This window comes from Taeniopygia guttata, chromosome 3 (assembly GCF_048771995.1).
Source record: "Taeniopygia guttata chromosome 3, bTaeGut7.mat, whole genome shotgun sequence".
NCBI classification, from domain to species: domain Eukaryota; kingdom Metazoa; phylum Chordata; class Aves; order Passeriformes; family Estrildidae; genus Taeniopygia; species Taeniopygia guttata.
This window is the reverse complement of record NC_133027.1, coordinates 25,784,592-25,801,089: the sequence shown is the minus strand read 5'-3', so window position 1 is coordinate 25,801,089 and position 16,498 is coordinate 25,784,592. Positions and strand designations below refer to the sequence as shown.

Genomic DNA, 16,498 nt, shown 5'->3' with positions numbered 1-16,498 from the left:
CGCTGACTGGCACCCTCCAGGGCTGCCACACTTCTTTATTGACCTAAGAGGGAAATATTGTTTCCAGATCACCGACCTGGAATTGCTTTCCATAAAGATGCCACAAGTGTCTAGAGCAGGCAGCAAATGTTCACCTCTGTCAGAGATGCGCAGTGGAAGGAGAAAGGACAGAGGAGGCAGGGCTGTCCAAGGGACAGAGCTGGAGAAGGGGGTCAAAGAGAGAGGGAAAGGAAAGAGGAACTATGACCAAAAATGTATGTATGATGGTTTCCTGTCAGGTATGTAAGTATGATCAATTTAGTATGCACAACTTTTGTGCCTTTTGTGCCTCCCACGCCTTTGATACAGATTCTCAGGAAGTTACTTCTGATCAATGCTCACCACCACAGAGTGGAGCCCAGCTGATTCAAACATTGGTCCATCTGTGTATGTCTTAAGTTGTCCCCTTCCAAATGATGTTCTAAGACTCCAGTAACCTCAAGCTGCCAGCATTTTCACCCTGGGTGCAGGTTCCAGAGTGTTATGGTCCCTCAGAAGGTCAAAACAGTGCTTAGTTACTCCACTGATATCTAGAAAGAATCAACTGGAAGAACTGGCAGGATCCCTGCTCCTCTGACGTGCCTCTTTCCCAACACCCACGAACAGCACATCTTTTCCTTACTTTGCTCTCCTTTCTCCAAAAAGCACCTGGAGCTCAGGCATGCACACAAAAGAGCTTCCTGAGCTCTCAAGAACTCATTGCAAAGACACTGTTTTTAACTCCTCTCAGGGCCTTTACTTGGGACAGAACTCCTGTAGCAGGTGATTGAAATATCATATGGCACTTCACATCTGGACTGAACTGTCATCATTAAACTTATGCATAAGAAATCAAATCCTCTGACTAATGAGATTTCTGGCACAATTGACTTACTGATATTCAGTAATCTAGAATTCATTGACAGAATAGATGATGATATTACTGCAATAATTTTGTGCATTATAAAATCCATTAGGAAATACAGTGATATTGCTGGTGCTCAAGTTATGCTAAAACATGAAATAGGTTGATAGCAAATAAATAAACAAATAGAAGAATCAGTCGTACTTTTAGTTTCATATATATGCTCAGTATTCTCATCTTAAAAGTATATCCTTTGAGCAAAATAACATAGTTTTTGTTATGTTTTAAAACAACTTTCTGTAGAGTACATACTGCTGTAAAAGTTAGACTTGTAGATAGCTGTATTTTTAGACCCATCCTCAGCAAACAAAGGTTACTGATCTCTATCAAATACATTCTGTGCAACCACATAGGCCTGTTATTTAAAAAAAAAAACAAACACATGCCCTTAAGAGTGACTTTTCAGGCAATTATTGCATGCCTGCGCTAATCCACCATTAGTCAGTGACAGGAAATTATCAGAACAGCAGACAGCTTCAGATATTACTGTGCTCTGGAGACCTAGTTGCTTTGACAAGCAGCATCTCTCTGGCATTTGCAACAAATCAGTGTTGCTGGCTTGACACTGCAACTTCTGTTTGCTGTCTCTGATGTCTCTAATCAGAAGGCACAGCTCACTAACAGGGAGTTCTGCACAGCTTAAGAAGAGCTTAGTCCCTTACTGGGCATTTCTTGAGAAAGGTCCCACTGGGAATCATACTTTTCCTCTGTGCCAGTTATTTCATCTCGTCCTCAATATTATTTATTCTGTATCAAGCACCAAAAGCCTAAAAAAAACCACTAACTACAATGCCTTCTGTGGGCTGATGCCACTCAGATACACCTGAATTCAAAGGTGATGTCTTAGTGCTTCACCTAGTGCTTAAGCCATAAAGGGAATTTATTGAGCTGAAGTGCAGCCTTCTTAGCAAAGAGTGCCTGCAGCTCCAGGAAACAGCATGAAAATAGGGCTGAGATGTTATATCTGCTGTTTGAACTGAAGGCACACCTATTTGGCTACCTGAACACACAATCCTGTGCTACTGTTCGAGCCTGATTGCTAGTGGATGATGCAGATCTCAAAGTTTTCTTTTCATCTCTGAGATACGGTGCATAACTTCTCATATTATCCTATCACTCAGCTTCGCCTCTGACAGCAGGATACTGGCAGAACAGAAAAGGCCTGAGGAGATCTGGTGCTGCAGCTAGCAAAATTCCCTGGATAAAAGATGCACCAAGAAGCTTTCTGAAGGCAGCTACATGCCCACACCCCTTGCTGGGGAAAGCAGGGGTCACCATGGGCCCTGTTTTTGAGCAATCTGTTCTGTTCCCTCACACCATACATCTCCTGAGCAGTCAGCACAAGCACTCCAGACCAAGAGACAGAACTGGTTAAGATAACCTGCTCCTAGATAAGGTATGAGAACACCCTGTATACGTCACACCCCTCTTATCTGAAGCTAAGAAATGCTTTGCAACTTTTATCAGGGAAGTACTAATGTTCATCAGAAATTAGTCTGTAAAATTACTAATGTACAACTATAATTATTATCAAAAACTAAAACTACTTGCTCTGAGTACTGTTTGCTAATGTATAATATTCTCACACTTTTGGTTTATAACTGTATCTTTAAAAATTTATTTATATTCATTTAATGCTCAGTGTGTCTCAGTAGTCTCTTTTACAGAACCACACACACTTTGGTTATGCTTTTTGCTGGCTAAGGATAAAGGAGAGCATACAAATTCTGAATCTACTGTTTACATTGTAGTAGTGGTATGTCTGCACTGGCTGGCACCAATCAGGGAGAGTAGACAGCAGTAACATTCACAATATACAGACACGCAGTGAAATATAATAATGTTCACTGCTTCAGAAAACAAAGACCTAAGATATGGGAAAAGATGACAAACAAGGGCAAGGAAAGCAGAGATAGTTTGATTGCTTATAACTTCTGTATTTATAATGCAAATAACACTACTATAAATTCAGCTGGCTTACTGATCAGTGGATTATATACTGGAAAATTATTAACTGTTGATCAAGCAAGCAATGGCCAAATCTTGCAATTATTTATTTTGGACAGTTCTATTGAGGTGAGTCATTTTATGGATGTCTGCAGATCCTATGGTAAAGTGGCAAGCTCAGCACCAGTTACACCCTGTTATGGCTGGGATACTGATCCTTCCTTCCTTCCAAAGGTTTTACAGTAGGGTTCTACAGAGCAAAAGCCCTCTGAGGTCTCAGGCATGTTGACAGCATTTCTGAAAATGTGGACTTTACTTCTCTTGCAATTTTATTGTATCTTTATTATGAAGTGGCTATAGAGACAGAAAATGGATATAGATACTTTATCAACAGGCACAAATGGAAGGCATGACTACACAGCTATCTAGGGCAAGGTCTGCACTACTCTTAGAGCAGTAAATAATAAAGTGTACTTTGACTCCTCTATCATCTGAGCTGGAATGCTTGCAGTACTCCTCAAGGAAAATAATGCAGCATTAAGCAAGTTGTTCTGAAATAGTTTCAAGTGAAGTAGATACTTCTACTCAGATCTGATATAACAGGACACTTAAAATATGTAACTCACTGGCAATCCCACTCCTTCCAAACAGAAGAATGGGAAATTTTGAACTTTTTTGTTTTGTCAGCATTTCTCTGTTTTCTGTGTAGATTCTATCACACTGCATTACACAAATACTGCCTCAATAGTGCAGGTATCAACACAAAAAGCTATGCTCATTTAAAATTTTATCACAGATATTATAATATTTTAGTTTCCAAATTCTGATATATAACAAATTCAAATTTTAAAATGACCCTAAATGTGTCTCCCTCAGAGCATCACTGGCTGTGCTGGAAAGGTATCGTGAGCTCAGAAGCTATGCTAAAACTGCAAAAGATGAAAAAAAGGCTTATGGATTTATGAATGTGATTAGACTTATAGTTCTTCAGGTAAGATTGTTTCCTGGCTGAAAAAGAAAACCTAGAAAAATGGAGCTCTCTCCAGGAGAGGAATTCAGATGAACAAAATTAGCACTTCAACATTATCAGTATTTTTTAGACAAGCAAGAAAAGGAGAAAGACAAAACTCAAATACACTAGTTTAGGCACTGAAAGAAGCATTCTGCCTGGGCAAAATTATTTTAAATCAACGGTTTGGTACTTATAGCGTGTTTTGATCTGTAACTGCTTCAGCATAATGTAGTACAAAGTTATTGTTGAATATGATAATAAACACTTTAATCTACTGAGTGTGCAAAAAGCATAAATGACTTCTTAATGGCACTTTTGTTTTGACTGACTGATTTATGTCAATGAGAGAAAATGTTTTAATGAGAGGAACTGCTACAAAGCACATGCGTATGTTTACTTCTCATATGTATGTGAATGAGACAGACATTAATAAAGAAATACAGCTGCCTGCAATATCTGGCCTTTAATCTTCCTTAATCTATTTTTAAATTCATCATGGAGGTGTGGTATTTTGATAACACATTAGCACAGTTCTGACATAAAAATGGCAATACCTATAAATTATTTAATTATGTATTTTAATAAGAGTATTGAAGATGTCAAGTCTTTCAAGGATAGAAATCTGTGAATACAAAACTACCAAAACTAATTAAAAATTTGTTGGAATCAAAGATTCCCAGTCCTCAGGCTCTACACTCTGCTTGCTCTTCACTTTTGTAACCTCCCCACGTAACAGGAGCACTGCCAGGAAAATTTGTGTGTTTCATATTTAAAGCACATAAGAATTGTATTTCACAAAAGCCCCAGGTTTTCCAGATTATAAAATTGCTTGCAGATGTGTCCCATCAATGGCAGTCATCTCTGCTGGCACTGTGAGGGCACTGCTGTGACTGCTCTGGGACTACCCTTACGTGCGGGGAGCAGGACAGCAGGGAGAGAAGGGGACAGGCAGGTAAACAATGTGAAGACTCTGGAGACAAATCCAAGCAGAGAAAATGCCTGAAATAATTACTTGTTGTGAGCAGCACCACTTTGTGATGACAAAAAATTGATACTGGGTCACACAGTAGCAACCAGAGTAAGATGAGTCTTCTTCCAACACATGGATGTACTCTGTGAAATTTGAAAAAATGGGATACGATGTCACTTTCTGAAATAAATCTACCACAAACTGAAAACTATGCTTCACCTGGAAACCATACACATGACTGCCATGCTAGTTTTCAACCACCAGGAAGTCTTTTAACAAATGTTGAGAGGAAGTTAATGATGAAGTCACCCTTCAGCAGAGCAGCTCAACCAAAAGGCACCTGCTGAAATCCTTGTGGGGCAGAATATCTTGGCAGGGAAAATGCTGCCTATAGGTTTTCAACCAGAAACTGAGTATTTCTATGTGTTACTCTCATCTTAAAAAATGATATCTGCTAATTATCTAACACTTTAGAGATAATACAGAAAATGTCTGAGTGGGACAACTACTGTATTTATCTATTCTTTTTCTCTGAACTCAGCAGATTGCTCAGGTTTTTGCATACAAAAAGGTGCAGCCCCTCTGTCATCTGCTTGAACTGGTGCAATTAGTGAGCTAAGACAAGCACTGCCACAAGCACAATTCATTATCATTGTTCCAGTCCGTGTTCAAATTATATTTAAAATAGTTGGCAAAGAGTACTGGTGAAAGAGAAATAAAAGATTGCTCAACACATCCATATTCTACAAGTTTTCTCCTGTATAGAAACATTATTCTTCATATAAGAATGTAAGAATTTGATTTTCTTTCATACTAGACTGCAGCCAGTACTAAACAATTATTATTGTATTATACACATGAGCAAATGAGATTAACAGTACATAATAGTTAATTAATAATGAACAATAATGAATAATAATTAATAGCAAATAATAACGAATTAATAGTGAATATTTTTCCTGTGATACAACTCACTCTTGTTTGAAACAATACACAACGAAATAGAAAAAAAAACCAAAAGAAAAAGAAAATATTTTCCTTTTTATATATTTGTAAAATGAATCAACTGGTTTTATTTGACCAGATCCACTGCTTTAGAAAACAATGGAGATATTTTGTACATAATTCTCTCTCACAGGAATTCAAAGGAACACCTTTTTGACTAAGTGCTTACCTACAATGTCCAGCAAGACTAATAACAAGTTACACTGATTCACAGTGCATAATGTAATTCTTTCCCAAAGGTGCAAGTTTTGCAACTTTTCTCATTAAGTACACCAATCATAAGTATTTCAGTAAAAACAACTGCCTTTTTTTAGTTTCCAAAATTATAATACACTAAAGATTCAAATTTTTTATTTAAGCATTTATATTTTTAAAAAATTCTTACAAATATCACTGACTTCGTGAACCCAGACTTACGACTGCTAGTCTAGCTGAATAAAATAAAATCAGTGAAAAGTACTGCATATTTTTTGAATAATGTGCTACCTCATACATTCCCATAAATCCCAAAAGTATTTCAGGAAAGTCTTCAAGTGCTTTCTGGCATGTGCTGCAAACCAGTAAGCCTTGGGCTGTCTAAAAAACATGGTTCTTTAAAAAACAGGTTTTAATTCTCTCCAGGAAGAGCAGATCCTTATTTGGCTATTAGTCTGAACTTGTGCCTTCTCTCTAAAACTGTGTAAGAACTTCTCCATGGTCAACAGAGGAATCTAGTTTCTGTAAAAGAGAAAAACACACTGCCAGAAGGTCCCTTTGGTGCCCCATCCTGTCCCTTCCCTGCTGCCCCACCCTGTCAATCACACCTGAGAAAATAGTAAAAGAGATTTCTAGCACACATGTACAAGCTCATAACTGATGGCTTTAAGGCAACTCTTCTATGAAAAGTTACAGAGGGAAAGGACACTTCATTATTGAAGTCTCTGTATTGCAGTGGTCTAAAAGAAGGAAGTTTCATGTTAACCAGTGTCAACCCTCTACAACCTGTCACAGATGAGTAATAATCTTGATACCATTTCCCAGATGAATAATCTCCTCAGTAAAAACTGCTAAACATGATCAGTTGCTGTTCAGACAGCTCAGCCGTGATGAGTCAGGATGAAGGAGCACCTCAAGCCTCAGAGAAGCCGGAAACCTGCCAGTGATTAAAGGTAGAAGCCTCCAAAACATAAGAGAAATAAGGCTAAAGCTTGTTTACAAAAGTCTCTATCATTAAGGTCAGACAGACCTCGCAGTGCTTTTTCCTCACATGGTTATATCAACACGTGAAAAAGGCTCGTGCCTCCCCAGTCGACACAGTCACGCCAAACAGCCGCCTGGCGTGAACACAGGTTATGTTGACAGAGGAGGGTGGTTGGCAAGCTGTATCATTTAGAGATGAGGTCTGGTTACACCAACTGTAAGCCCATCTTGTTGACATCGTGGTTTTACCTAAGGCACTCTGCTAACAACACATCTATCCCACAGAAGTGCTGTAGTATGTAGGAAACAATGTAATGCCATGCTGTGCACAATACAGTTTCCCTGCTCTAACAAATCTTCAGAAACATACATCACAAGCATGGATTCATCTCTTTAAAACGGTTAGCTCATTTTTCTGGGATTTAACAGTATTGATCCTTCTCTGTAAGAATCCCATTATTATATCACCTGTATTTTACACTGAAGGTGATGTCTATAATTTTTATGCTGCTTGTGTATTCAAGAAATACGTGACAAGATTATATTACAACACTTCTCTATAGTCACTGGTTTTATTCTAGTGTAGCATGGCCTTACAAATGATTTCTTTAGTCAGGAAAAATCAGTCAGCAAGCAAGTTGCTTAATGTTGTTTACAACACCTTCTTAAGGTCAAAATTAACATACATAATAATCATTTTAAGGAGTGACACTGTGATGCATCAAGCATGAAAGAGGTCAAGAATAAGACCACTAATACTGTCATCTTATCCTTATATATATCCCAATATTCAAAACCATCTAGGTTTCAAGTGGCTCAGTCTCCTTCATGAATTTTTGGGATAGTTTACACATATAAATACACATCAAATGGGTTCCTTCATGGAGTGAATCAGTGCAGAAATATTCTCTGCCTTGCCCTTGTAGGAGCTGGCTTCCTACTACACCGAGTTATCAGGTAGCCCAGGGAAATCAATGTCTGAACTCCGACACTCGGTGCATGAATTTAAGTGGTACAAACATGCCCACCTCCAACAGCCTTTTTCACACAGAAGTTTGCTGAAATTCCCATAGATTACTTTTTCCCACAGCTTAGAGTTGTGTTGACTGAATATGATTTCCTGATTTATTCTTTACAGGTTTCTGTTTTTCATGTGTAAAATTATCCTATTGCCTCTGAATAGTCGCAAGACTATACATCTCCATTACTACCTAACAAAGAACCCTGTTTAATATAACTACATTTTTGTAAGTGGCTTAGGAGAAGTGCACTAGGCTGTTTACAAAGGGCTTACCTACTGTAAGCATGATTAAAATACTTTACCTTAGAAATATTTCAAACTTTTCTATGCATATGCAGACAAAAGAGGCTGAATAACACTATGTCTCAGATTTAATTGCTGGTCCCTGAAGCAACCAATCTATATCACTGTATCAAAGGTGTTATGGTTGTTGATGTTGAGGTTGTGTTGATCAGCTAAACAAACCTTTCAGCTGTTAGATTTGACAGTGACACACATAAAACATCCTCTTTATAACATGTAAACAACATAAGCACATCAGGGAGCAACATACTATGCATTCAACCTTCTTCCAAAGCAAAGCAAGAAGCACACCTAAATTTCTTCTAAAGCTGCATTAAAGGAGCAACTAAGGAGGAATGCCACTTCATGGCATCTCAAAACTTTGAAGCAAAACTGAACTAGTCTTCTCAAAAGAGTTAACAGTGTTTTAGTTGTTTCCCTTACAGTGGATACATTGGTAGGTCAGGAGCTGCAGTTAAGAGTATTTTGGGTAATTTACAGTCAGGTCTCACTACATACCAAAACTGAAAACATCAAATCACACTCAGAAAGGGATAAAGAGGGAGATAATTAATGAACTCTTCCTTGAGCATACAGTCATTCTAAATTATAAACTGTAGGATAAAAGGCCTAGTGATAACTCTATTATGGCAACAAATTATATGCTTTATCTAAATATAGCAGAGACATTGCAAAAAGACACAGTCCTCCCCTGCCCTGCCCTGTTCAGTCAATTTCTATTGCACACATTTACACACTTATTTCAGCCACTGAAGTGCTCACAGATGTATGTGAGATGGAGCTGAAATTTCAGCCACAGATGTATGTGAGATAGAACCCATTCCACCAATTCAAAGCTCGCAGAGTCATGCAAAACACAACTGTATTTAATGGGGAAAATTTGAGAGTGTGACGTACCTGCCAGAAATACTTCTGAAACTTTGTCATGCCTTTTAAAGAGCTATTACAAACCCATGTCAAACAGATCGGCATGGTAATACTTTTTCTGATTTTTTTTTAACTAACATTGTTTTAAAAATTTAAAACTTAAAAGTTTTAAGCTGACACAGACTACAAAAGTGGTTTGTACATACAACATTCTGTCACTAAGGTGTAAGCTGGGTGTGCTGTAGGAAACTCAAGATATAAGTGCTCCTAAGTGGAGACAGGTACATTTGGAAAAATGTGCAAATTTTCTAGTCATTGATCAGAATTGAAGGCAAGATACACAACTGAGATCTATTTCCTTGTTACTTAGTCTAGTTTGTTTTTTTCATTCAGAGTTTGATTTCTGCAAGGACATGCCAAAATCACAAAACCAGACTCTCAAGGTATGTGAGTCAGATGAACACCGAGGTGTTGTTTTTTATAACTGTCTGCTATGCCAAACCAATGCATGTTCCCTCTGATGTAAAACAGAAACATTAGTATAAATCCTGAAGTTATACAGAATTGTGTCAATGTATATTCAACTGAGGTCAAAGAAAAGGTGTGCTGATTATCTACAAACTTCTCATGCAGTGGTCAGCAGTACAGTAAAATGGTAATTATTCATTATAATGGTAGTATTAATTAATTCCTCCAATTAACCCTTGATCCCTCTGAATTAAGGTTAATAACACTAGTGCATGTGATACCAAAGGACTGATCTCAGTCTGGGAAAATCTTTCCTACTGAATTGTGAGCAACCAGATAATTTTTGCCTGCCAGGGCAAAAATAAAAATAAAAAAACCCCATGTAATAAAATACCAACTAGATTAATATTATTGCCACTTTTTTACCAATATTATTTTTCATGTTTACCTTTCTTGCATCTCGTATCATCTTCCGAACAGTTTCCTTTATGGTATAAGGCTGTGCTCGTGGTGGATGAAAAAGCAGATCAATATTTGTGCCACCAGAAATTCCAGGCATCAGATAGGGCCAACCTAAGTCAAGATTTGGAGCTTCCACATCTGATTCAATGGGCCAGTAGGTTCCCGAGGAAGAGGTGTCATCAATAGCATGGTTAGAGGAATAAATTGTGTTTTGGGGAAGTTTGTGAACATTGTTCAAAATATAATCAATTTCCTCATCTGCTAGGAACTCTGAGCATCTCTCTTTGGAAAGAAATTCTTTGTAGGCTTCTAAACCTCCTTCAATCAGAGCATCAATAGCTATTCGGTACCATTCCTTGTAATGAGGTTCAATATAGTTGTCTGATCTGCATTCATCATGTAAGGAGGACAGCAAAGATGAAGTTTCCATTTTCACATGTATTTTCTATAAAGTCTTTTAAGAGTCCATTCATGAGCAGATGAAATGTATCTGCAAAGAGAAAATAAATAAGAAAACAATGAAAATATTTCTAGATAACTATGACCCACACACAGTTATTAACTCAAGTACTCTTCTGGCAAAGTTGCTCTAAGTATTTCTAGCATTTTCCAATAATTTAAAAATATTTTGAAAAGGCTCAGGGACTACTACTGCCAAAAATTAAATATTAAAGAGATAAATAAATATTAAATAGATAGATAATATTATATTAAAGAGCTAGATAAAGAGCTTTTACATAAAGTAAACTAAGCACATAAATTTAGTGCTTTTAGGAAGTTGATATTACAAGCTATGTCAAAGCTTATAGTACACTGAACATCCATACCAGTAACACCAATACATACCCAATGCATGTTCTAATAAACTGTCACAGGCTGTGTTTCAAAACCCCCTCTGCAACAACTGAGTACAAAGAAACACTTTCCAAAGAAACACTGTCCAAAGAAACACTTCAGAAAGCAATTAAATTTCCGACTTTTTGAAACATTACTGTCTCTGCAATGCATCGCTTTCCTTTGGCTTCTTTGAAACCACAGTCATTCAGGTACTTCTCCTTATCTACCTGTTCTCCCATGCTGATCTAACCCATTTGTTGCTCCCAAGCAGGACCAGCCTACCTCATTTCAGTGAGTTATGAGGAACTCCAGAAAGATTTATCCTCCCACATCTGGGATCAAACTCTGAATCAGCAATTTGATGTCTAGTTTCCACCCTGCTCACTCCTTCTGCCAAAAGGAGCGGCTGCTTTAATCTTCTTTTTTTTTTTTTAACATTAATAATAAGTTGTTTACTGCTGATGTTTTATAAATTCATTCTTCTATTTTTTTATTTCATTTAGCAAGGTCTGAGAGGGTTTCTTTGTGCTGCACATTGGAGATTTAAGAGAGAGAACAAATACTCCATGTTTCTTCCTTCACATTTCTGCAACCCTCAGTAACTCACCAAAAAAAGGGGGGGTGGGGGGTGGGGAAGGGTGTTTCATGACAGCAGCATCAGCACAGTCATGTAAAACAGAGAGCTGGTAGCACATCTTCCAGGGCTAGGGCATGAAGCTTAAGAGAAAGACTGCAGATGTAGGAAGAACATCCAATGAAGGCAGAATAGTTAAAAAAGCTTGATAGCTTGAAAGTTAACGTTGGGCTTCCCTACAAGCCTAATTAATAGTATAGCAGTATAATAGCAAATAGTCATATGGAGTTCTGATTTCATTTACTGGTATATAAATGTAACTTAATTCCCTCTTCCCATCAAGACCTTCCAGATATTTTTGCAAACAGTGGAATTGCTTTCCACTGTCTGTTGGGAATAGTTTAAATCTAGCCGAAAGGAAATGCAAATTAGCTATATTAACTTAAAGGAATAAAAATTTAAATCTCCATATCTACTGATAGTTCAAAAACCAATTAAATGTTCAATTAAACCAAGATTTATAAGGAACTTGGAAAGTCTGGCGTTCAAAAAAGACCAAGAAATAAAAATCCAGATCTGAAGCTGGCATCAGCATGTCATATGGAATAATTCCATTTGAATCCTGTCTCTCAGCCAAGTAGCAGGGCAGATCTTCCCAGATAGGATTGCTTTCGAGCCTGGGGGAAAGGAGTGTTCCTGGCTGCTTCAAGAGTAGCTCTTTGTGGTGAACTGGAAAGCAGAACACGAAAGGGATCTTACTGCTCTCCCCCAAACTAAGAACTACATGTATGTCTCTGACAGCTACTCAGGGCTTCATTCTACACTGTTTTCACAAGAAGAAATGAATGTTATAAAACAGGAGTGATACCATTTCCCTTCTCACAGATGCAGAGACAGCCTGTGGCAGAAGGTGACGGAGAACTAAGCACACAGTACAGGCAAGACAGATTCAAAGATTAAACTCTTAACATACTCTAAAATTAAAACACTCACATCAGGACTGGCCCAATCATCTGGACTGGGTTTTCAAGACATTTTAGATACAGAATGAAGAACAACCAAGAGTACAAAATGCAGGTACTCAGCTGAGTTGTTCTCCAGAGTCTGAACAGTAATACAGGTGACTTCACTGAGATTCCAACACACCCCTCTTTTAGGGCCCTCCAGGACAAATCATTCTCTAGTCACTGCAGTAATACAGTCAGTCTTAAAAGTCAGTCTTATTACAACACGTAAGAATAAACACGATTTTACAAAGGCAAGTGAAAGATATTTCAAAAATTCTCACTACTTTGGAATGGATATACTTCTAAAATAGAAATTTTTCCACTGACTACATATATACAGTTGTGAAATATGTGTTTATTTCAAAAGCCTGTCTGAATTGATTTTTTCTTCTTCTCATTCTGTCCTTTGAAAATAGCCTAAGGGAATAGGACTATAGTTAATATGTAACATGGTGCAATATTGAATATTGAATGTTATGAACAAATAAAAAGTAAAAAAAGTATTACATATGTGTTCTGCCTCACATGCATTTATTTGGTTTGGTTCTTTCATTTGTTTTTCACAATAGTATAGTATATTGCTTGACTTTTCATTGAACACAATGAATTAATTAAGTGTGGAATAGGTCAAGTAAAGCAACTTATGCTCAGACTTATGCTGAAAGCAGGGTATAAATATAAGTAACCGTGAAAAGGTGAGACTTCTGGTGCAACATCTTCCAAACAAGAACAGTAATTTTACAGTGAACGTCTTTGAAGTTGATGTCTGATTAACAAGTGCTGTTTACAAAAGAAGCCTAAAGCAGCGCACATTAATATAAGAAAGTAAATGTAAAATTTGCCAGCATGGAAATAAATCACACAACACTTGAGACAAATGAAAAAATTTTAATCCTGGTATTTGAAATTAAGGACATCAGCATGAGATACATTCATATGAAACAAAAGAGAACTCCCAAATTAAAACAGTGGCTCTGGGTGTACTTGACAAAAGCTCTAGATGTCTTTAGAGACATATTTTTCTCCTTAGCAGGTAAGAGTTACTGTGAAGAAACTGAACCCTTGAAAGCATCTAATTCTGCATAGAACAGTAGAGGTTTGGATAAAATTCTTAATAACTTTTTGATGTCTTCTTCAACCATGTACTGTGATTTCCTCGTAATAAACTTGATTCTTCAAAGGTCCTCCTCAGGTCAACAATTACACTAGCAAGGTTGTGCAGAATGAGGCCCATCTCTGGAGGCTTACAGATCTTTATCACACTTTATGTATATGATCCCAAACTTTACCAGCACCAGGAAAGTTGTTCATCCTCTGAGAAACAACCTTGTCTGTTAATCCCAGCCCAGCATATCAACCATCTTCTCTACCTGAACACAGGGATCAGTCACTTAAAACTTTTTTAGTAAGTGCTATTAATGGCCTTGAATTTAATTTAAACTCAAATGGAGCCGATAAAACTGGATCTTCTGCTGAAGATCACAAATTCTGAATCCTGTATTGATGTGATCGTCTTGCCCTTCTATTAACATGCTCAGACGTTTCAAATGCCATTACCAGGAACACAGCAAGAAAATACCTTTTTCTATGAGAAAGAAGTAACTATGCTTTTATATAGAAAGATTTGGAGAATATCCCAGACTTCAAAATTGTAGCAGATGACAAATGTCCACTAAAGAAAATTATGCAACATTCTACAGGGGTTCCAGACTAGTACTAGAGACAAGGAGCTTCCCTGCCATACTAATATTCACAGGATCTGAAAAATTTCCTATTCAGCAACTTTAGGGAGCAACTCGAACCTCAGGCTTGTACAGCCGGTCCTTGGCAAGGGCATGGCCAAGATGCTTTCCTCAGGATGTCCTTATCACTTTTCCAATGGAAATGTGATTACTTTGACAGTTTCTGCATAAAGTCGCAATCTTGCCAGGAAATTTAAACCTCGGGAACAGCTTGTTGCAAGCTGTTGCATACTCTCAGGTAAGGTTTTTGGGGCATCCACCTGAGCATCTCTGGCCCACGGCTCGGCCAAGGAGCCTCCTCACAGCTTAAGGGCCTGGCATGACCAATCTCTAACAGAACAAACAGGCGTTTTATGACACCTGCCTTTCACCAACCTTTCTATTAAAGAATTGTATCAAGAATAAATAATAATTACCTTACATTAAGCAGTGACAGGCAATTATTTAATTATTAATGAAATTACATTTTCTGTGAATACAAAGAACATCAATTCCAAGTGAAAAACAACACCGCAAGCGTTCCTGCTGTTTTCCTTCTTTCCTCTTTCGCTTTCTCTTGTCTGTTCGTTTTGCGGCGGGCTTTTTTTTTTTTTTTTTTGGGGGGGGGGGGGGGGGTGCGGCTTCGTTCAACCCGAAAGTTAACTTTCCAGGCAGAACAAGGGCAGCGGGCGCTCCGCGGGACGACACCGCGCGTGTGGCGCCCCCGGCCCGGCGGCGCGGGGCCCTCTTGCGCAGGGCGGCCCCGGGAGGGAGCGCGGCGTGGGAGCCGCGGGAGGCGCGCCCGGGGGCCGCCCGTACCGCACCGCACCGCCCGGCCCCGCCGCCGCCGCGCTCCGCCGCCCGCGCGCCCCCGTTCGAACGCCCCGCGGCGCCGAGGGGATGTTGGCGGGACGGGGACCTGCCCTGCCTTGCCCTGCCCCTCTCCCGTCCCTTCCCGGGGGAGACTGAGGTGGAGACCACTTACTGCGCCGGTGCCCCGCGTGGGGTCTCGCCTCCGGAGCGGCGGGGCGGCTCGACCCGGCTGCTGCGAGCGCGGCGGCGGCGAGTCAGGGCGGCGCAGCGCTCATCGCAGGTACTTCCCGTCGCTCTCAGGCGCGGTGGGTGTGGAAACCAGTTACAACATGTCAGGACGGTGTCGCACCAAACCCGCCGCCGCGGGAGCGGGGCGAGGACTTGTCTGAACTGGGGAAGCCCGGCCCTCTCTCGCCGGGCGAAGGGCAGCGCCTTCCCCAGGCCCCCCGCCCGGCCCATCCTGCGCTGCCCTGCCCTGCCCTGCCCGCCGGCCCGGCCCGGCCGGCAGCCGCCGGAGCCCGCGGGGCAGGGGCGACCCGAGCCGAGGCAGCGGCTGCCCCGCGGCGGGCCCGGCAGCGGGGTGTGCTGGCAGATTAAACTCAAAGTAAACGTTGGGTTCAAGAAAAATAAACCCGTCAGCCTCAAGTCACGGTTTCCAGGTTAACTCCGGTGGAGCAAGTCGCGGCGAGGGAGCGATACCCGTTTGAGACCTTCAAGTCGGATGTATGGACAAGCCCCTTTTCCATAGCTCAGTTGCTTTGAAAAGGCTCTTCTTTTGCTCTTGATGTCTCGAGTGAGAGACACAGGTTGAGCCCCCCCACCTCATCCTGGCAGCAATTCACCTGAGCCTTCCTGCTTCATTCTTCTCTCCAGCAGCAGGCAGGGCAATGCACGTGTTGAAACTTCGGAGAGTCCTCTCTGAAAGGCTCTTTGAAAACGCCACCTCTTCAGCAGGATCTTGCAACCACCAACAGATCAGCACTGAGGGGCTTTTTTAATTTTACACTTTTTGTAGACTTTGTCCAGATCATACTCTGGTGCTTGACCACAGGCAGCTCTTTTTTTCAGGCATTTAAGACAATGCAGTATAACCCTGACAGGCTTTATTAGCAATAACTCATCCAGTCTGGCTTTAAGCACCAACTCATTTTCCTAACCTATACTGCTTAATAGTAAGTGTGGATGTATCCTATGCTGTGACATCTTGATGATGGTTTCTGAGAAGGAAACAGTAAAAATATGCAATATCTGCATGGCAATATTTGTATATTCGTATGTATATAAGTGTATAAGACTGGCCATCAAGGAGTGTTTGTTTCCTGTGCAGTTAATTCAGGTAGTGGAATGCACAAGAGGAAATAGCTGGTGT

General features: G+C 39.9%; 1 protein-coding gene across 3 annotated transcripts in view; it reads right to left on the bottom strand.

Annotated features, from left to right (window-relative positions):
• Positions 1-15,610, bottom strand: part of FAM83B (family with sequence similarity 83 member B) — a 55,793-nt gene extending 40,183 nt beyond the window's left edge. For 2 of the 3 annotated variants that reach the window (XR_012054885.1, XM_002195227.5), the window contains exons 1-2: positions 15,302-15,601; positions 10,164-10,667 (exon numbers count right to left, since the gene is read on the bottom strand). Coding sequence is in view for 2 of the 3 variants with exons in the window: in XM_002195227.5 (XP_002195263.4) it covers positions 10,164-10,607 (444 nt within the window). In the remaining variant the exon portion in view is untranslated. Of the gene's footprint in view, positions 1-10,163; positions 10,668-15,301 lie in introns of all 3 variants that reach the window. The other variant, XM_072926455.1, reaches the window with a different exon arrangement.
• Between the last annotated feature and the right edge of the window lie 888 nt (positions 15,611-16,498).